Source organism: Hirundo rustica, unplaced genomic scaffold, assembly GCF_015227805.2.
Source record: "Hirundo rustica isolate bHirRus1 unplaced genomic scaffold, bHirRus1.pri.v3 scaffold_450_arrow_ctg1, whole genome shotgun sequence".
Taxonomy (NCBI): domain Eukaryota; kingdom Metazoa; phylum Chordata; class Aves; order Passeriformes; family Hirundinidae; genus Hirundo; species Hirundo rustica.
This window is the reverse complement of record NW_026690495.1, coordinates 1,453-22,388: the sequence shown is the minus strand read 5'-3', so window position 1 is coordinate 22,388 and position 20,936 is coordinate 1,453. Positions and strand designations below refer to the sequence as shown.

Genomic DNA, 20,936 nt, shown 5'->3' with positions numbered 1-20,936 from the left:
ATCCTGGGGACGTCACCCGCTCCGTGTCGGCGGCAGCTGGTGGTGAAGGGGGCGACGGAAGGTGACAACCGCGTCCACGAGCCGGGGACGCCGATGAGGCTGCGCATCGAGGGCGACCACAAGTCCCACGTGGGGCTGGTGGCCGTGGACAAGGGCGTCTTCGTCCTCAGCAAGAAGAACAGGCTCACCCAGAGCAGGGTGGGTGGCCCTGTCCTCGGTGTCCCCAAGGGGTGGCCGTGGCCGTCGTGGGCGTCCCCAGTGTCCTTGGGTGGTGGCCATCAACAGCTGTCCCTGTCCCCGCTGTCCCCTGGTGGTGGCCATCAGGATTGTCCCTGTCCCCACTGTCCCCTGGTGATGGCTGTCACAACTGTCCCTGTCCCCTCTGTCCCCTGATGGTGGTCATCATGGTTGTCCCTGTCCCCTGTCCCTGGTGGTGACCATCACAGCTGACCCTGTCCCCACTGTCCCCTGGTGGTGACCGTCATGGTTCTTCCTGTCCCCTGTCCCTGGGTGGTGGCTGACACTTTGTCCCTGTCCCTGCTGTCCCCTGGTGATGGCCGTCACAACTGTCCCTGTCCCCGCTGTCCCCTGGTGGTGGCCATCAACAGCTGTCCCTGTCCCCGCTGTCCCCTGGTGGTGACCATCATGGTTGTCCCTGTCCCCTGTCCCTGGGTGGTGGCTGTCACTTTGTCCCTGTCCCTGCTGTTCCCTGATGGTGGCCGTCATGGTTGTCCCTGTCCCCACTGTCCCCTGGTGATGGCTGTCACAACTGTCCCTGTCCCTGCTGTCCCCTGATGGTGGTCATCATGGTTGTCCCTGTCCCCTGTCCCTGGTGGTGGCCGTCACAGCTGTCCATGTCCCTGCTGTCCCTGGATGGTGGCAGTGGCCGTCACAGCTGTCCCTACTGTCCCTGGGTGGTGGCAGTGGCTGTCACAGCTGTCACAGCTGTCCCTGGGTGGTGGCAGTGGCCGTCACAGCTGTCCCTACTGTCCCTGGGTGGTGGCAGTGGCTGTCACAGCTGTCACAGCTGTCCCTGGGTGGTGGCAGTGGCTGTCACAGCTGTCACAGCTGTCCCTGGGTGGTGGCAGTGGCTGTCACAGCTGTCCCTGCTGTCCCTGGGTGGTGGCAGTGGCCGTCACATCTGTCCCCATCATCCCTGGATGGTGGCGGTGGCTGTCACAGCTGTCACAGCTGTCCCTGGGTGGTGGCAGTGGCCATCACAGCTGTCCCTACTGTCCCTGGGTGGTGGCAGTGGCCGTCACAGCTGCCACAGCTGTCCCTGGGTGGTGGCAGTGGCCGTCACAGCTGTCCCCACTGTCCCTGGGTGGTGGCAGTGGCTGTCACAGCTGTCACAGCTGTCCCTGGATGGTGGCAGTGGCCGTCACAGCTGTCCCTGCTGTCCCTGGGTGGTGGCAGTGGCTGTCACAGCTGTCCCTGCTGTCCCTGGGTGGTGGCAGTGGCCGTCACAGCTGTCCCTACTGTCCCTGGATGGTGGCAGTGGCCATCACAGCTGTCACAGCTGTCCCTGGATGGTGGCAGTGGCCATCACAGCTGTCACAGCTGTCCCTGGATGGTGGCAGTGGCCATCACAGCTGTCACAGCTGTCCCTGGATGGTGGCAGTGGCCATCACAGCTGTCACAGCTGTCCCTGGATGGTGGCAGTGGCCGTCACAGCTGTCCCCATCATCCCTGGATGGTGGCAGTGGCTGTCACAGCTGTCACAGCTGTCCCTGGGTGGTGGCAATGGCTGTCACAGCTGTCCCTACTGTCCCTGGATGGTGGCAGTGGCTGTCACAGCTGTCCCTGGATGGTGGCAGTGGCTGTCACAGCTGTCCCTACTGTCCCTGGGTGGTGGCAGTGGCCATCACAGCTGTCCCCATCATCCCTGGATGGTGGCAGTGGCCATCACAGGTGTCCCCATCATCCCTGGATGGTGGCAGTGGCCGTCACAGCTGTCCCCATCATCCCTGGATGGTGGCGGTGGCTGTCACAGCTGTCACAGCTGTCCCTGGGTGGTGGCAGTGGCCGTCACAGCTGTCTCCATCATCCCTGGGTGGTGGCAGTGGCTGTCACAGCTGTCACAGCTGTCCCTGGGTGGTGGCAGTGGCTGTCACAGCTGTCACAGCTGTCCCTGGGTGGTGGCAGTGGCTGTCACAGCTGTCCCCATCATCCCTGGATGGTGGCAGTGGCTGTCACAGCTGTCACAGCTGTCCCTGGGTGGTGGCAGTGGCTGTCACAGCTGTCACAGCTGTCCCTGGGTGGTGGCAGTGGCTGTCACAGCTGTCCCCATCATCCCTGGATGGTGGCAGTGGCCATCACAGCTGTCACAGCTGTCCCTGGATGGTGGCAGTGGCTGTCACAGCTGTCCCTGCTGTCCCTGGGTGGTGGCAGTGGCTGTCACAGCTGTCCCTGCTGTCCCTGGGTGGTGGCAGTGGCCATCACAGCTGTCCCCATCATCTCTGGATGGTGGCAGTGGCCATCACAGCTGTCCCTACTGTCCCTGGATGGTGGCAGTGGCCGTCACAGCTGTCCCTACTGTCCCTGGGTGGTGGCAGTGGCCGTCACAGCTGTCACAGCTGTCCCCTGTGGGCGCAGGTTTGGGACACGGTGGAGAGAGGTGACATCGGCTGCACGCCGGGCAGTGGCAGGGACAACGTCGGGGTCTTCGCGGACGCCGGCCTGAGCCTGGCCACCAACGTCCAGGTGTCCACCCCGCAGCGGTCAGGTAGGACCTGGGACAGATGAGGTGGCACCTCGGGGACAGGGGGTGGCACCTCGGGGACAGAGGAGGTGACAGCTTGGGGATGGGGGAGGTGACATTTAGGGATGGGGAGGTGACACCTCAGGGATGGAGAAGGTGGCACTTCAAGCATGTGGCACCTCAGGGACAGGGGAGGTGGCACTTTGGGGATGAGGAGGTGACATCTCAGGGACAGGGGAGGTGACACCGTAAGGATGTGATGACACCCGGAGGACGGGGATGGTGACAGCTCCATGTGGCAGTGTGACACCTCATGGGTGGGAGAGGTGACACTTCAGGCATGTGACACCTTGGGGATGGGGAGGTGACACCTTGGGAGTGTGACGTTCCGAGCATGTGGCAGTGTGACACCTCAGGGGTGGGAGAGGTGACACCTCAGGGGTGGGAGAGGTGACACCTCAGGGGTGGGAGAGGTGACACCTCAGGGGTGGGGCATCTTTGGGATGTGACACCTGGGACACCGCGGGGTCCTGACCGGTGTCCCCTGTGTCCCCAGAGGTCCTGTGTCCCCAGCCTGCCAAACGCAAGCGCCGCTCGCTGGCACTCGCCGAGTACAAGGGCACCAAGGGTAGGTGGCACTGGGGTGGCCCTTGTCCCTTGGCCCTTGTCCCTTGTCCCCAGGAACCCTGCGGTGTCCTGAGCCCTTGGGGGTCACCAGGGTGTCCCTGAGGCTGCCAAAGTGTCCCATGTCCCTGAAGGACACCAATGTCCCATGTCCCTGAAGATGCCAAAGTGTCCCGTGTCCTTGAGGGACATCCGTGTCCCATGTCCCACAGCATCCCAAAGGCCACCACAGAGTCCCACGTCCCTGAGGGCCACCAGAGTGTCCCATATCCCAAAGAGCCACCAGAGTGTCCCACACCGCCAAGAGCCACCAGTGTCCCACACCTCGGATGTCCCCATTCCCAAGAGCCACCAGTGTCCCACACTCCCAAGAGCCACCAGAGTGTCCCACACCCCCGATGTCCCCATTCCCAAAGAGCCACCAGAGTGTCCCACACCCCTGAGATCCCCACACCCCCAAGAGCCACCAGTGTCCCACACCCTCAAGTGCCACCAGAGTGTCTCACAACCCTGAGGTCCCCACACCCTCAAGAGCCACAACAGTGTCCCACACCCCGGATGTCCCCATTCCCAAGTGCCACCAGAGTGTCCCACACTCCGGATGTCAACGTATCCCAAAAAGCCACCAGAGTGTCCCACACCCCCGATGTCCCCATTCCTGAGAGCCACCAGAGTGTCCCACACCGCCAAGAGCCACCAGTGTCCCACACCCCAGATGTCCCACACTCCCAAGAGCCACCAGAGTGTCCCACACCCTCAAGAGCCACCACAGTGTCCCACACCCCCAAGTGCCACCAGAGTGTCCCACACCCCGGATGTCCCCGTTCCCGAGAGCCACCACAGTGTCCCACACCCTCAAGTGCCACCAGAGTGTCCCACAACCCTGAGGTCCCCACACCCTCAAGAGCCACAACAGTGTCCCACACCCCCAATGTCCCCATTCCCAAGTGTCACCAGAGTGTCCCACACCCCGGATGTCCCCGTTCCCGAGAGCCACCACAGTGTCCCACACCCCCAAGTGCCACCAGTGTCCCACACCCCAGATGTCCCCATTCCCAAGAGCCACCACAGTGTCCCACACCCCGGATGTCCCCGTTCCCGAGAGCCACCAGAGTGTCCCACACCCCCAAGAGCCACCAGAGTGTCCCACACCCCCAAGTGCCACCACAGTGTCCCACACCCCAGATGTCCCCATTCCCAAAGAGCCACCAGAGTGTCCCACACCCCCAAGTGCCACCAGAGTGTCCCACACCCCCAAGTGCCACCACAGTGTCCCACACCCCCAAGTGCCACCACAGTGTCCCACACCCCGGATGTCCCCATTCCCAAGTGCCACCAGTGTCCCACACCCCGGATGTCCCCGTTCCCGAGCGCTGCCGGCGCCGGTCCCAGCCGTGTCCCCGTGTCCCGGTGTCCGGCAGCGGCCGAGTACTCGGACAAGCTGGAGCGGAAGTGCTGCGAGGACGGGATGAAGGACAACCCGATGGGACACAGCTGCCAGAAGAGGACCGAGTACATCCAGGAGGGCGAGTCCTGCGTCCGCGCCTTCCTCGACTGCTGCACGTACATCAAGGCCAAGCGGGACCAGCAGAACATGTCGCCCAGCACCGGGCTGGCCAGAAGCAAGTGCTGGGCCGTGGTGGGGCGGGAGAAGGTCGGGGGTGGTGGGGGGAACCTCGGGTGGAGCTTGGGTGAAGGTTGGGAGGGTCATGGATGGGGTTTGGGTGTTCTTTGGTGAGCCTCGGGTGAAGTCGAGGCGTTTTTCTTGAGCAAAGCTTGGGTGAAGGTTGGATGTTCCTTGGGTGTTCCTTGGTGAAGGTCAGGTGAACCTTGGGCGTTCCTTGGCCTTTCCTTGGACTTTCCTTAGGGGAAGGTCAGGTGAACCTCAGGCACTCCTTGGGTGTTCTTCAGGTGGAGCTTGGGAGTGTCTTGGGTGGGTTTTGGATGTTCCTTGGTGAACTTTGGTTGAACATCGGATGTTCCTTGGGTGTTCCTTGGTGAGCCTCGGGTGAAGTTGAGGCGTTTTTCTTGAGCAAAGCTCGGGTGAAGGTCAGATGTTCCTTGGATGTTCCTTGAGTGTTCCTTGGGTGTTCCTTGGTGAAGGTCAGGAGAACCTGGGGTGTTCCTTGGCCTTTCCTTGGACTTTCCTTAGGAGAAGGTCAGGTGAACCTCAAGCTCTCCTTGGTTGTTGCTCAGGTGGAGCTTGGGTGAAGGTTGGCAGGGTCCTGGATGGGTTTTGGGTGTTCTTTGGTGAGCCTCGGGTGAAGCTGAGGCGTCTTCCTTGAGCCAAAATGTCAGGAGAACCTTGGGTGTTGCTTGGACATTCCTTGGACTTTCCTTAGGGGAAGGTCAGGTGAACCTCAGGCACTCCTTGGGTGTTCTTCAGGTGGAGCTTGGGAGTGTCTTGGGTGGGTTTTGGGTGTTCCTTGGTGAACTTTGGTTGAACATCGGATGTTCCTTGGGTGTTCCTTGGTGAACCTGGGGTGAAGTTGAGGCGTTATTCTTGAGCAAAGCTCGGGTGAAGGTCGGATGTTCCTTGAGTGTTCCTTGGGTGTTCCTCGGTGAAGGTCAGGAGAACCTTGGGCGTTCCTTGGCCTTTCCTTGGACTTTCCTTAGGAGAAGGTCAGGTGAACCTCAAGCTCTCCTTGGTTGTTGCTCAGGTGGAGCTTGGGTGAAGGTTGGCAGGGCCTTGGGTGGGTTTTGGGTGTTCCTTGGTGAACCTCAGGAGAACCTTGGGTGTTCCTTGGGTGTTCCTTGGTGAACCTCGGGTGAAGTCGAGACGTTTTTCTTGAGCAAAGCTCGGGTGAAGGTCGGATGTTCCTTGGGTGTTCCTTGGTGAACCTCAGGAGAACCTGGGATGTTCCTTGGGTTGTTCTTTGGACATTCCTTGGACTTTCCTTAGGAGAAGGTCAGGTGAACCTCAGGGGCTCCTTGGACATCCTCAGGTGGAGCTTGGGAGTGTCTTGGGTGGGTTTTGGGTGTTCCTTGGTGAACTTTGGTTGAACATCGGATGTTCCTTGGGTGTTCCTTGGGTGTTCCTTGGTGAAGGTCAGGAGAACCTTGGGTGTTCCTTGGCCTTTCCTTGGACATTCCTTGGGTGAAGGTCAGGTGAACCTCGGGCGCTCCTTGGGTGTTCCTCAGGTGGAGCTTGGGTGAAGGTTGTGAGAGTCTTGGGTGGGTTTGGGTCATTCCTCAGGCGAAGGTCAGGTGACCCTCGGGCATTCCTTGGACAGCCCTTGGATGAACATTGGGCAATGCTCGAGTGGCAGTTGGGTGGCCTTGCTTGGGCAAGACAAGAGGTGGCACCGGGTGGCACTGGGTGGCACTGGGTGGCACTGGGTGGCACTGGGTGGCACTGGGTGACACTGGGTGGTACTGGGTGACACTGGGTGGCACTGTGGTGACACTGTGGTGACTCTGGGTGACACTGGATGGCACTGGGTGTCACTGGGTGACACTGGGTGACACTGGGTGACACTGGGGTGACACTGGGGTGACACTGGGTTACACTGTGGTGACTCTGGGTGACACTGGGTGGCAGTGGGTGGCACTGTGGTGATTCTGGGTGACACTGGGTGGCAGTGGGTGGCACTGTGGTGGCACTGAGGTGGCACTGAGGTGGCGCTGGGGTGATACCGGCTCCACTCAGGGCTCGCAGCCCTGAGTCCACGTTCGAGAGGGCCGATGCCACCACTCCCAGGCCAGGAGGAGGACGATCTCTTCTCGCCGGACTCGGACATCGTCTCCAGGAGCCTCTTCCCCGAGAGCTGGATGTGGCAGGTGGAGCAGCTGACGGAGCCACCCAACGAGCTGGGGTGAGCCAGGACCTCCTGTCCCACCACCCTCCCACCCCACCCCACGGCCCAGCCTGGGCCTGGCCGCCCTGTCCCCGTCCGGCTCGGACGTCTCTGGAGGCCAGAGGTGGTCGCACCAAATCCAGAGGTCACCTCTAACCTCCTGGTCCATCCTCAGGACTTCTTGGTCCACTCAGGGGTCATCTCCAAGCTCCTGGCCCTGCCTGGGGTGGGGATCTGTGGGTCTGGGACATCTGTGGGGATGAGGGAGGTCCGGCTGTGGGTTTGGGACATCTTTGGGCACCAGGGAAGTCCAGCTGTGGGTCTGAGAACATCTGTGGGGACCAGAAAGTTCCAGCTGTGGGTCTGAGAACATCTGTGGGGACCAGAAAGTTCCAGCTGTGGGTCTGAGAACATCTGTGGGGACCAGAAAGTTCCAGCTGTGGTTTTGGGACATCTCTGGGGATGAGAGAGGTCCCACTGTGGGTCTGGAACATCTGTGGGCACCAGGAAAGTCCCACTGTGGCCTTGTGACATCTGTGGGCACCAGGGAGGTCCAGCTGTGGTTTTGGGACATCTCTGGGGACCAGGGAAGTCCAACTGTGGGTCTGAGAACATCTGTGGGGACCACGAAGTCCCACTGTGGCCTTGGGACATCTGTGGGCACCAGGAAAGTCCAGCTGTGGGTTTGGGACATCTCTGGGGACCAGGGAGGTCCCACTGTGGGTTTGGAACAACTTTGGGGACCAGGAGAACCCAGTTGTGGGTCTGGGATCTCTCTGGGGACCAGGGAAGTCCAACTGTGGGTTTGGAACAACTTTGGGGACCAGGAGAATCCCACTGTGGATTTGGAACATCTCTGGGGATGAGAGAGGTCCAGCTGTGGGTTTGGGACATCTTTGGGGACCAGGAAAGTCCCAGCTGTGGGCCTGGAACATCTCTGGGGACCCGGAGAACCCCGCTGTGGGTCTGGAACATCTCTGGGGACCAGGAAAGTCCCAGCTGTGGGTTTGGGACCTCTCTGGGGACCAGGAAAGCCCAGCTGTGGGTCTGGAACATCTGTGGGGACCAGGAGAACCCCACTGTGGGTCTGGGACCTCTTTGGGGACCAGGAAAGTCCCAGCTGTGGGTCTGGAACATCTCTGGGGACCTGGAGAACCCCGCTGTGGGTCTGGGACCTCTTTGGGGACCAGGAAAGTCCCAGCTGTGGGTCTGGGACATCTCTGGGGACCCGGAGAACCCTGCTGTGGGTCTGGGACATCTCTGGGGACCAGGAAAGCCCCAGCTGTGGGTCTGGGACATCTCTGGGGACCAGGAAAGTCCCCGCTGTGGGTCTGGAACATCTCTGGGGACCTGGAGAACCCCGCTGTGGGTTTGGGACATCTCTGGGGACCCGGAGAACCCCGCTGTGGGTCTGGGACCTCTCTGGGGACCGTGGAAGTCCCGTGGTGACTCCCCCTGAGCCTGGCCGGGGGTGGGCCGTGACCCCCCTGGTGACTCCCGTCCCCTCCTGTCCGCGCCAGGGTGTCGGCCAAGACGCTGCCCGTGTACCTGAAGGACTCCATCACCACCTGGGAGGTCCTGGCCGTCAGCCTCTCGCCCTCCAAAGGTACCGGGTCGTGGAGGATGAGGAGGTTCCTGGGGTCAGCAGAAGGTCCCCGGACCTTGTGGGGGATCCCTGGGACCTGAAGGGTCTCCTGAAGCCTGGAGGGCTTGGCTGGGATTTGAGGGATCCCCAAAATCTGAGGGGGAGATGTCCCAAAGCTTGGCGGCCGTCCTTGGGATTTGCGGGGTCTCCCTGGGACTTGGATCTCCTAACCACTGGGAGAATTCCGTGGGATTCAAGGGATCTCCTGAACTTTGGGAGAATTCCGTGGGATTCAAGGGATCTCCTAAACTTTGGGAGAATTCCATGGGATTCAAGGGATCTCCTAACCATTGGGAGAATTCCGTGGGATTCAAGGGGTCTCCTAAACTCTGGGAGAATTCCGTGGGATTCAAGGGATCTCCTGAACATTGGGAGAATTCCGTGGGATTCAAGGGATCTCCTAAGCTTTGGGAGAATTCCGTGGGATTCAAGGGATCTCCTGAACTTTGGGAGAGCTCTCTGGGGTTTGATGGATCCCCTAAAGCTTGGGAAAATCCTTGGGATTCAAAGAACCTTTTAAACCTTGGGAGGATCCCACAGTTCTTGATGGATCCCCCAAACCTTGGGAGGATCCCACAGTTCTTGATGGATCCCTTAAACCTTGGGAGAACTCTGGGATCGTGATGGATCTCCTAAACCCTGGGAGGATCCCACAGTTCTTGATGGATCCCCTAAACCCTGGGAGGATCCCACAGTTCTTGACGGATCTCCTAAACCTTGGGAGGATCCTGCAATTCTTGATGGATCTCCTAAACCTTGGGAAGACTCTGTGGGTCTTGACGGATCTTCTAAATCTTGGGAACACTCTGGGGTCTTGATGGATCCCCTAAACCTTGGGAGAACTCTGGGATCTTGATGGATCCCCTAAACCCTGGGAGGATCCCACAGTTCTTGATGGATCCCCCAAACCTTGGGAGGATCCCACAGTTCTTGACGGATCTCCTAAACCCTGGGAGGATCCTGCAATTCTTGATGGATCTCCTAAACCTTGGGAACACTCTGGGATCTCAATGGATCCCCCAAACCTTGGGAACACTCTGGGATCTCTACGGATCTCCTAAACCTCCTGAGGCCTCCCTGGACTTTCCGGGGACCTCTGAAGGCCTCGGGTCCACCTTTGGGGAGGACACCAGGCGCCCCCCCCCAAACCCCAACCCCCCAAACCCCCCCGGTGTCCCCGACCCCAGGGCTGTGCGTGGCCGACCCCTACGAGATCACGGTGATGAAGGACTTCTTCATCGACCTGCGCCTGCCCTACTCGGTGGTGAGGAACGAGCAGGTGGAGATCCGCGCCATCCTCTACAACTACTGGCTGCGCGACATCACGGTCGGTCGGGGACGAATCTCATCATTTTTTGGGAATTTCATTATTTTTTGGGGGGAGTGGAGGACATCACGACCCCACCCCACCGGGTGTGACCAACCCCACCTCGCCTGTCCCCGGCCCAGGTGCGCGTGGAGCTGGTCCACAACCCGGACCTGTGCAGCCCGTCCACGGCCAGGCAGCGCTACCAGCAGGTGCTGCGCATGAAGGCCGAGTCCTCGCGCACCGTGTCCTTCGTCATCGTCCCCCTCAAGCTGGGGCTGCTGGACGTCGAGGTCAAGGCCGCCGTCCGCAACCAGTACGTGGGCGACGGCGTCAAGAAGAAGCTGCGAGTGGTGGTGAGCCTCCGTTCCTCGAGGTGGCCTCTCTCGGCAGCGGTGTCACCTCCCGGCGGCGTCCCCGAGGGGTCGGCGTGCGGCCGGTGGGGTTTGAGGTCTTTGTTGGTGGGATGTTTTCGTTCGATGTCTTGGTGGGTGAGGTCAGGCCGACCACAGGTGTGACCAAGGGCCTGGGCACCTGTGCAGGTGACACCAAGCTGGGTCTCCTGGGGGTGGGGGGGCTCTGCAGAGGGACCTGGACAGGCTGGGGACAGGGGACAAACACAAGGAGACCGAGCGCCAGGTCCTGCACTTGGGCCACAGCAACCCCCAGGAGTGACCAGAGAGAAAGGGACCTGGTGGCACTGGTGGACATCAGGGGACACTGATGGACATCAGGCTGGACAGTGGCCAGGCAGAAAGGGACCTGGTGGCACTGGTGGACATCAGGGGACACTGATGAACCTGGTGACCCTGATGGACATCAGGTTACACTGATGGACAGCAGGCTGGACAGTGATGGACATCAGGTGGCACTGATGGACCTGGTGGCACTGATGGACAGCAGGCTGGACAGTGATGGACATCAGACTGGACAGAAAAGGACCTGGTGGCACTGGTGGACATCAGGTGACACTGATGGACCTGGTGGCACTGATGGACAGCAGGCTGGACAGTGATGGACATCAGACTGGACAGAAAAGGACCTGGTGGCACTGGTGGACATCAGGTGACACTGATGGACCTGGTGACCCTGGTGGACATCAGACTGGGTGGTGGCACTGATGGACATCAGGTGACAATGATGGACCCGGTGACACTGATGGACCGCAGGCTGGACAGTGATGGACAGCAGGTGGCACTGGTGGACATCAGGTGACACTGATGGACAGCAGGCTGGACAGTGATGGACATCAGACTGGACAGAAAAGGACCTGGTGGCACTGATGGACATCAGACTGGGTGTGGCACTGATGGACATCAGGTGACAAAGATGGACCTGGTGGCACTGATGGACATCAGACTGGGTGTGGCACTGATGGACATCAGGTGACAAAGATGGACCTGGTGACCCTGATGGACAGGAAGCTGGACAGTGATGGACATCAGACTGGACAGCAGCCAGGCAGAAAGGGACCTGGTGGCACTGATGGACATCAGGTGGCACTAGTGGACCTGGTGGCACTGATGGACCGCAGGCTGGACAGTGATGGACAGCAGGCTGGACAGAAAAGGACCTGGTGGCACTGATGGACAGCAGGTGGCACTGATGGACCTGGTGGCACTGGTGGACATCAGACTGGGTGGTGGCACTGATGGACATCAGGTGGCACTGGTGGACCGCAGGCTGGACAGTGGCCATTAGTGTGCCCAGGTGGCCCAAGATGGCCAGTGGCACCTGGCCTGGATCAGGAACGGTGTGGCCACCAGGAGCAGGGCAGGGATTGTCCTCCCGTGCTGGACACGGGTGAGGCCACACCTCCAGCGCCGTGTCCATCTCTGGATCTCCCAGTTCGGGATGGACACGGAGGGGCCGGAGCGTGGCCAGAGAAGGGTGTGGAGCACCAGTCCAGCGAGGAGCACTGGGATGTTTATCCTGGAGAAGACGAGGCTCAGAGGAGACCCCACCGCTCTCCACAGGAGGGTCCGGCCAGGTGTGGGTCGGGCTCTTCTCCTGGATGACCACCGACAGGACAAGAGGACAGGGCCTGAAGCTGGAGAGGTTTAGGCTGGACATTAGGAAGAAGTTCTTCTCAAAGGGCGGTCAGGTGCTGGAAGGCCCAGGTGGAGTCACCGTCCCCGGAGGCGTTTAGGTCTGGGTCACAGGCTGGGCTCAGGATGATCTCAAAGGTCTTCTCCACCCTGGGTCGGTTCTGTGGTTCATCCCGGGATGGAGCGTTGTCCCCTCAGGACACCTGTGTCACCGGGGGTACTGGTTTATACTGGGAGGGGTTGGGATGGGGAGGACCCCAGACCCTGCCCCACCCTCAGCGGGACCCTGCCCCACAGCCCGAGGGGATGCGGCTGGAGAAGACGGTGAAGATCGTCGAGCTGGACCCGCAGAACAAGGGAGTCAGTGAGTGACATCTCTGGGGACTGGGATGGTGCCACCGTGGGTCTGGGACATCTCTGGGGACTGGGATGGTGCCACCGTGGGTCTGGGACATCTCTGGGGACTGGGATGGTGCCACCGTGGGTCTGGGACATCTCTGGGGACTGGGATGGTCCCACGGTGGGTTTGGGACATCTCCGGGAACCAGGGAGGTGCCACGGTGGGTCTGGGACATCTTTGAGGACCAGGGAGGTCCCACGGTGGGTCTGGGACATCTCTGGGGACTGGGATGGTGCCACCGTGGGTCTGGGACATCTCTGGGGACCAGGGAGGTGCCACGGTGGGTTTGGGACATCTCCGGGAACCAGGGAGGTGCCACGGTGGGTCTGGGACATCTTTGAGGACCAGGGAGGTCCCACGGTGGGTCTGGGACATCTCCGGGAACCAGGGAGGTGCCATGGTGGGTTTGGGACATCTCTGGGGACTGGGATGGTGCCACCGTGGGTCTGGGACATCTCCGGGGACTGGGATGGTGCCACCGTGGGTTTGGGACATCTTTGGGGACCAGGGAGGTGCCACGGTGGGTCTGGGACATCTTTGAGGACCAGGGAGGGCCCATGGTGGGTTTGGGACATCTCCGGGGACCAAGGAAGTCCAGCTGTGGGTTTGGGACATCTTTGAGGACCAGGGAGGTGCCACGGTGGGTCTGGGACGTCTCTGGGGACTGGGATGGTCCCACGCTGGGTTTGGGACATCTTTGGGCACCAGGGAGATGCCACTGTGGATTGGGGACATCTCTGGAGACCAGGGAAGTCCCATGGTGGGTTTGGGACATCTTTGGGATCCAGGGAGGTCCCATGGGGGCTTCAGGACACCTTGGGGGCAAGGGAAGTCCTGCTATGGATCTGAGACATCTCTGGGGACCAAGGAGATCCTCCCAAGGCCAGGTTTGGGACAACTTGGAGGACAAGGGACATCCTACCACGGAACTGGGGCACCTCAAGGGAGAAGGGACACCCCAGGGTGTCCCTGGAGGGTCTGGAGGGACAAGGGGACCTCCTGATGCGGGGTGGGGCCGGGCCACCTCAGGGCTGAGCGCCGCCGGGGGGACGCGGGGCGGATTTGGGGTGACGCCCGGCCCCGCCCTGCCCCGCCCCGCCCCGCCCCGCAGACGGGGTGCAGGAGGAGCGCGTGAAGGCGGCCGATCTCTCGGACATCGTCCCCGACACGGAGTCGGAGACCAAAGTCAGCATCCAGGGTGAGCGCCGAGGAGGGGACGCGCGGGGACCAGGCGGCGCGAGGGTCCCCGGGGCGTGACGAGTCCCCTCCCGGCCCAGGCAACCCCGTGTCCATCATGGTGGAGAAGTCCATCGACGGGGAGAAGCTGAAGCACCTGATCGTGACGCCGTCGGGCTGCGGGGAGCAGAACATGATCGCCCTGACGCCCACCGTCATCGCCGTCCACTACCTGGACAACACCCAGCAGTGGGAGAACTTCGGCGTCGACCGCCGGGCCGGGGCCATCGAGCTGATCAGGAAAGGTGGGAACGGCCCCGAAAGCGGTGGGATTGTCCCCAGAGGCGGTGGGATTGTCCCTCGGTGTCCTCTCTGGGGTCGCAGAACGTCCCCACCACCCGAGGTGGTGCAGAAGGTCTCCTCTCCGAAGGAGACCCGGGTCGGGCGATGCCGGTTCGGGCTCTCCAGAGTTACTGGTTTGCACTGGGATGGGCTCCAAGGGTGGGTTGGAGGCCTGAGGGTTCCTCACCTTGGGTGGGTGCTCTTTGTGTTGGCCAACGGCTGGAGAACGTTGGTGGCCTGAGGTCAACCCTGGACACCCCTTGTGTTGGCCAACGGCTGGAGAACGTTGGTGGCCTGAGGTCAACCCCAGCCACCCCTTGCATTGACCAACGGTTGGAGGGCGTTGGTGGCCTGAGGCCACCTCCAGGTGCTCCTTATGGTGACCAACGGTTGGAGGGCCTTGGTGGCCTGAAGATGTTCAGGTGAAGCCACCTCTGGACGCTCCTTGCATTGTCCAATGTCTGGAGGATGTTGGTGGCCCAAAGTCACCCCTGGCCACTCCTCTTGTTGACCAGTGACGGAGATGTGGGTGGCCTGAGGCCACCTCTGGCCACCCCTTGCATTGACCAACAGCTGGAGGACACTGGTGGCCTGAGGCCATCTCTGGCCACCCCTTTCATTGTCCAACAGCTGGAGGACATTGGTGGCCTGAGGTCACCTCCGGCCACCCCTCTCACTGTCCAATGGTTGGAGGACACTGATGACCTGAGGCCACCACTGGCCACCCCACGTGTTGTCCAACAGCTGGAGGACACTGGTGGCCTGAGGCCATCTATGGCCACCCCTCACGTTGTCCAACAACTGGAGGACACTGGTGGCCTGAGGTCATCTCCGGCCACCCCTCCCACTGACCAATGGCTGGAGGACACTGGTGGCCTGAGGCCATCTCTGGCCACCCCTCACGTTGTCCAACAGCTGGAGGACACTGGTGGCCTGAGGCCACCACTGGCCACCCCTCTCACTGTCCAATGGTTGGAGGACACTGGTGGCCTGAAGCCACCGCTGGCCACCCCTCACATTGTCCAACAGCTGGAGGACACTGGTGACCTGAGGCCACCACTGGCCACCCCTCTCACTGTCCAATGGTTGGAGGACACTGGTGGCCTGAAGCCACCACTGGCCACCCCTCACGTTGTCCAACAGCTGCAGGACACTGGTGACCTGAAGCCACCACTGGCCACCCCTCACGTTGTCCAACAGCTGGAGGACACTGGTGGCCTGAAGCCACCGCTGGCCACCCCTCACGCTGACCAGCGGCCATCTCCTGGCAGGTTACACCCAGCAGTTGGCCTTCCGCAAGCCCGACAGCTCCTACGCCGCCTTCACCAACCGCCCCTCCAGCACCTGGTGAGGGTCCCACCACCGCCACGGCCACCACGGCCCGGCCCAGGTGACAGGGCCCGACGCGACGCTCAGGTGTCCCCGTCCCCAGGTTGACCGCCTACGTGGTCAAGGTGTTCGCCATGGCCAGGAAGCTGACGGACATCGAGCACGGCGAGATCTGCGGCCCCGTCAAGTGGCTCATCCTCAACAAGCAGAAGCCGGACGGCGTCTTCCAGGAGGACGCGCCCGTCATCCACAAGGAGATGGTGGTAGGGGGACCTCGGGTGGAGGTTTGGGGTGAAGGTCTGGTGAACTTCGGGCGTTCCTCGGGCGTTCCTTGGGCGAAGGTCGGATGAACCTCAGGAATTCTTTGGGTGCTCCTTGGTTGAAGTTTGGGTGGGTTTTGGATGTTCCTTGGGTGAAGGTCACCTTGGGTGGTTTTTGGGTGTTCCTCGGGTGTTCCTTGGACCTTCCTTGGGTGAAGGTCAGGTGAACCTCAGGAATTCTTTGGGTGCTCCTTGGTTGAAGTTTGGGTGGGTTTTGGGTGTTCCTTGGGTGAAGTTTGAGTGTCCCTTGGGTGTCCCTTGGGTGTCCCCTGGATGTCCCCTGGGTGTCCCCTGGATGAAGTTTGGGTGTCCCCTGGGTGTCCCCTGGGTGTCCCCTGGATGTCCCCTGGGTGTCCCCTGGGTGTCCCCTGGGTGAAGTTTGAGTTTCCTTTGGGTGTCCCCTGGGTGTCCCCTGGGTGTCCCCTGGGTGTCCCCTGGGTGTCCCCTGGGTGTCCCTTGGGTGTCCCTTGGGTGTCCCCTGGGTGAAGTTTGGATGTCCCCTGGATGTCCCCTGGGTGTCCCCTGGCTGTCCCCTGGATGTCCCCTGGCTGTCCCCTGGGTGTCCCCTGGCTGTCCCCTGGATGTCCCCTGGCTGTCCCCTGGATGTCCCCTGGGTGTCCCCTGGATGTCCCCTGGGTGAAGTTTGAGTTTCCTTTGGGTGTCCCCTGGGTGTCCCTTGGGTGAAGTTTGAGTGTCCTTTGGGTGTCCCCTGGGTGTCCCCTGGATGTCCCCTGGGTGTCCCTTGAGTGTCCCTGGATGTCCCCTGGGTGAAGTTTGGGTGTCCCCTGGGTGTCCCCTGGATGTCCCCTCTGTGTCCCCTGGATGTCCCCTGGGTGTCCCCTGGATGTCCCCTGGGTGTCCCCTGGGTGTCCCCTGGGTGTCCCCTGGGTGTCCCCTGGGTGTCCCCTGGCTGTCCCCTGGGTGTCCCCTGGCTGTCCCCTGGCTGTCCCCTGGGTGTCCCCTGGGTGTCCCCTGGGTGTCCCCTGGCTGTCCCCTGGCTGTCCCCTGGGTGTCCCCTGGGTGAAGTTTGGATGTCCCCTGGCTGTCCCCTGGATGTCCCCTGGGTGTCCCCTGGGTGTCCCCCAGCCCGGCCAAGGACAGACGTTCGGGCCGTGGCCGATCCCGAGGTTTTTCCCCTTTCCCGCCCCGCAGGGGGGATACCAAGGCGCCGAGCCCGAGGTGTCCCTCACCGCCTTCGTCCTCATCGCCCTGGAGGAGGCACGGGACGTCTGCAAGGACCACGTCAACGTGAGTCACCCCACCCGGGGACGGGGACGTTCCTCAGGGGCCGGACCCTCGTGGAAGCCACCTGAGATCCCGGATTTTCCACCCTTCCTTCCCAGAGCTTGGACGAGAGCATCACCAAAGCCGCCGGCTTCCTGGCCCGGCGCTACGAGCAGCTGGCCCGGCCCTACACGGTGGCCCTGGCGTCCTACGCGCTGGCCCTGGCCGGGAAGCTCAAGAGCGAGAAGGTCCTCATGAGGCGCTCCAAAGGTGACGCCTCGACAGGGGTCAGAATCGGGGTGAAAGGAGGTGGTTTGGGGTCTTGGTGAGGTTCTCCAAAGGTGACACCTCAACAGGGGTCAGAATCGGGGTGAAAGGAGGTGGTTTAGGGTCTTGGTGAGGTTCTCCAAAGGTGACACCTCAACAGGGGTCAGAATTGGGATGAAAGGAGGTGGGTTTGGGTCTTGGTGAGGTTCTCCAAAGGTGCTGCCTCAACAGGGGCCGGAATCGGGGTGAAAGGAGGTGGTTTGGGGTCTTGGTGAGGTTCTCCAAAGCTGTCACCTCAACAGGGGTCGGAATCGGGGTGAAAGGAGGTGGTTTGGGGTCTTGGTGAGGTTCTCCAAAGCTGTCACCTCAACAGGGGTCGGAATCGGGGCGAAAGGAGGTGGTTTGGGGTCTTGGTGAGGTTCTCCAAAGCTGTCACCTCAACAGGGGTCGGAATCGGGGTGAAAGGAGGTGGTTTGGGGTCTTGGTGAGGTTCTTCAAAGGTGACGCCTCGACAGGGGTCGGAATCGGGGTGAAAGGAGGTGGTTTGGGGTCTTGGTGAGGTTCTCCAAAGGTGATACCTCGACAGGGGTCAGAATCAGGGTGAAAGGAGGTGGTTTGGGGTCTTGGTGAGGTTCTCCAAAGGTGATGCCTCAACAGGGGTCGGAATCGGGGTGAAAGGAGGTGGTTTGGGGTCTTCGTGAGGTTCTCCAAAGGTGACGCCTCGACAGGGGTCAGAATTGGGGTGGAAGGAGGTGGTTTGGGGTCTTGGTGAGGTTCTCCAAAGGTGACACCTCAAGAAGGGTGAAAATCGGGGCGAAAGGAGGTGGTTTGGGGTCTTGGTGAGGTTCTCCAAAGGTGATGCCTCAACAGGGGTCGGAATCGGGGTGAAAGGAGGTGGTTTGGGTCTTCATGAGGTTCTCCAAAGGTGACACCTCAACAGGGGTCGGAATTGGGGTGAAAGGAGGTGGTTTGGGGTCTTGGTGAGGTTCTTCAAAGGTGACACCTCAACAGGGGTCAGAATTGGGGTGAAAGGAGGTGGTTTGGGGTCTTGGTGAGGTTCTCCAAAGGTGACACCTCAAGAGGGGTCGGAATCGGGGTGAAAGGAGGTGGTTTGGGGTCTTGGTGAGATTCTCCAAAGGTGATGCCTCAAGAAGGGTGAAAATTGGGGTGAAAGGAGGTGGTTTGGGGTCTTGGTGAGGTTCTCCAAAGGTGACATCTTCCCTTGCTGTGGAAAGGGTTGAAATTGGGGTCAGGGGAGGTGATTTTGGGTTCTCCTGAGGTTCTCCAGAACTGAATCCTCATCCAGGGTTGGAATTTAGGGATCGGAGGAGGTGATTTTGGGTCCTCCTGAGGCTCTCAAAGGTGACACCTCACCTTGGGGTTGAAATTGGGGTTAGGGGAGGTAGTTTTGGGTTCTCCTGAGGTTCTCCAGAACCGAATCCTCATCCGGGGTTGGAATTTAGGGATCAGAGGAGGTGATTTTGGGTCCTCCTGAGGCTCTCAAAGGTGACACCTCACCTTGGGGTGGAAAAGGATTTAAACTGGGGTCAGCCGAGCTGGTTTTCGGTTCTCTTGAGCTTCTCCAGGAGCGGCTTTGGATCCTCCCGAGATGCCGCCTACACCCGGGGCTGTAACTTGGGTGGCCGCGGGTGTCCCCGGCTGGCTGAGGGTGTCCCCAAATGTCCCCGCAGGTGGGGCCAGCTGGGAGGAGCACAACGCCCGCACCTACAACATCGAGGGCACGTCCTACGCGCTGCTGGCCCTGGCGCAGATGAAGAAGCTGGAGCTGGCCGGGCCGGTGGTCCGGTGGCTGGCCCAGCAGAACTACTACGGAGGGGGCTACGGCTCCACGCAGGTGGGACACGGGACAACCCCGGCCACCCGTGGGGACGTCCCAGCTGGGGACCTGGTGGCGCTGGCGGTGGCCGGGGACGGGGGTTCTCTTTTTTGGGTGGCACAAAGGGAGCTCAAAGGTCGCCCAGAAGGCTTTGGGGGTGCTCCAGGTGATGTCCCCAAGCCCTGGTGGCACCAGGAGTCCCTTTGGGGCACCAAGGAGCCTTTGTGGGTTCTCTACCGGTGTCCCCAAGCTCTGGTGACGTCCTGTCCTCCCAGGCCACCAGGGCCATCCAGGAGCCCTTGTGGACTCTCCACCCAGTGTCCCCAAGCCATGGTGACCTCGGTGTCCCCTCAGGCCACCATCCTGGTGTTCCAAGCGCTGGCCCAGTACCAGCTGTGTGTCCAGCTGGTGTCCCCAAGCCCTGGTGACCCCGGTGTCCCCTCAGGCCACCAAGGCCACCCAGGAGCCCTTGTGAGATCTCCACCAATGTCCCCAAGCCATGGTGACTCTGATGTCCCTCAGGCCACCATCCTGGTGTTCCAAGCGCTGGCCCAGTACCTGGTGGACACACAGCTGGTGTCCCCAAGCCCTGGTGACCCCAGTGTCCCCTCAGGCCACCAAGGCCACCCAGGAGCCCTTGTGGGCTCCCCACCAGTGTCCCCAAGCCCCGGTGACCCCGGTGTCCCCTCAGGTCACCATCCTGGTGCTCCAAGCTCTTGCCCAGTACCAGATGGACACACAGCTGGTGTCCCCAAGCCCTGGTGACCCTGGTGTCCCCTCAGGCCACCATCCTGGTGTTCCAAGCGCTGGCCCAGGGCCAGGTGGACACACAGCTGGTGTCCCCAAGCCCTGGTGACCTCGGTGTCCCCTCAGGCCACCAAGGCCACCCAGGAGCCCTTGTGGACTCTCCACGAATGTCCCCAAGCCCTGGTGACCTCGGTGTCCCCTCAGGCCACCATCCTGGTGTTCCAAGCGCTGGCCCAGTACCTGGTGGACACACAGCTGGTGTCCCCAAGCCCTGGTGACCCCGGTGTCCCCTCAGGCCACCATCCTGGTGTTCCAAGCGCTGGCCCAGTACCAGCTGTGTGTCCAGCTGGTGTCCCCAAGCCATGGTGACCTCAGTGTCCCCTCAGGCCACCATCCTTGTGTTCCAAGCGCTGGCCCAGTACCAGCTGTGTGTCCAGCTGGTGTCCCCAAGCCCTGGTGACCCCGGTGTCCCCTCAGGCCACCAAGGCCACCCAGGAACCCTTGTGGGCTCTCCACCAGTGTCCCCAAGCCATGGTGACCTCGGTGTCCCCTCAGGCCACCATCCTGGTGTTCCAAGCTCTTGCCCAGTACCTGGTGGACACACAGCTGGTGTCCCCAAGCCCTGGTGACCCCGGTGTCCCCTCAGGCCACCATCCTGGTGTTCCAAGCGCTGGCCCAGTACCAGCTGTGTGTCCAGCTGGTGTCCCCAAGCCCTGGTGACCCCGGTGTCCCCTCAGGCCACCATCCTGGTGTTCCAAGCGCTGGCCCAGTACCAGCTGGACGCGCAGACGCAGCAGCAGCTGGAGCTGGACGTGTCGGTGCTGCTGCCGCGCCGCGCCAGCCCCGTCAAGTACCGCATCGAGAACCGCAACGCGCTGGTGGCACGCTCCACCGAGGTACCTGTCCCTGTCCCTGTCACCTGCCACCTGGCACTGTCACCTCTGGGTGTCCTCGTGGCCTGGGACAACCCCGTCCCATCACCGTGGCCACCATTGTCCCTTCCGTGTCCTCTGTGTCCTCTCAAGGCTTGGGATGTCCCAGGTTGACCACGTCCCCCGTGGCCTTGTCACCCTGTCACCCTGTCACCTGGGACTGTCACCTCTGGGTGTCCTCGTGGCCTGGGACAACCCCGTCCCATCACCGTGGCCACCACGGCCACCATCGTGTTTGTCC

The 20,936-nt window shown here is 61.5% G+C and overlaps 1 protein-coding gene across 1 annotated transcript; it reads left to right on the top strand.

Annotated features, from left to right (window-relative positions):
• Nucleotides 1-24: 24 nt before the first annotated feature.
• On the top strand, nt 25-20,659 carry LOC120748035 (A.superbus venom factor 1-like; the record flags this gene model as incomplete). The annotated part of the gene is made up of 17 exons (XM_040054110.2): nt 25-198; nt 2,596-2,725; nt 3,258-3,329; nt 4,747-4,947; nt 7,026-7,140; nt 8,643-8,728; nt 9,955-10,094; nt 10,217-10,429; nt 12,419-12,485; nt 13,633-13,719; nt 13,799-14,002; nt 15,311-15,386; nt 15,472-15,631; nt 16,841-16,936; nt 17,032-17,182; nt 18,871-19,034; nt 20,501-20,659. Coding segments are annotated over 17 exons (2,295 nt in total), but the record flags the coding sequence as incomplete, so codon positions are not given.
• Nucleotides 20,660-20,936: the final 277 nt, after the last annotated feature.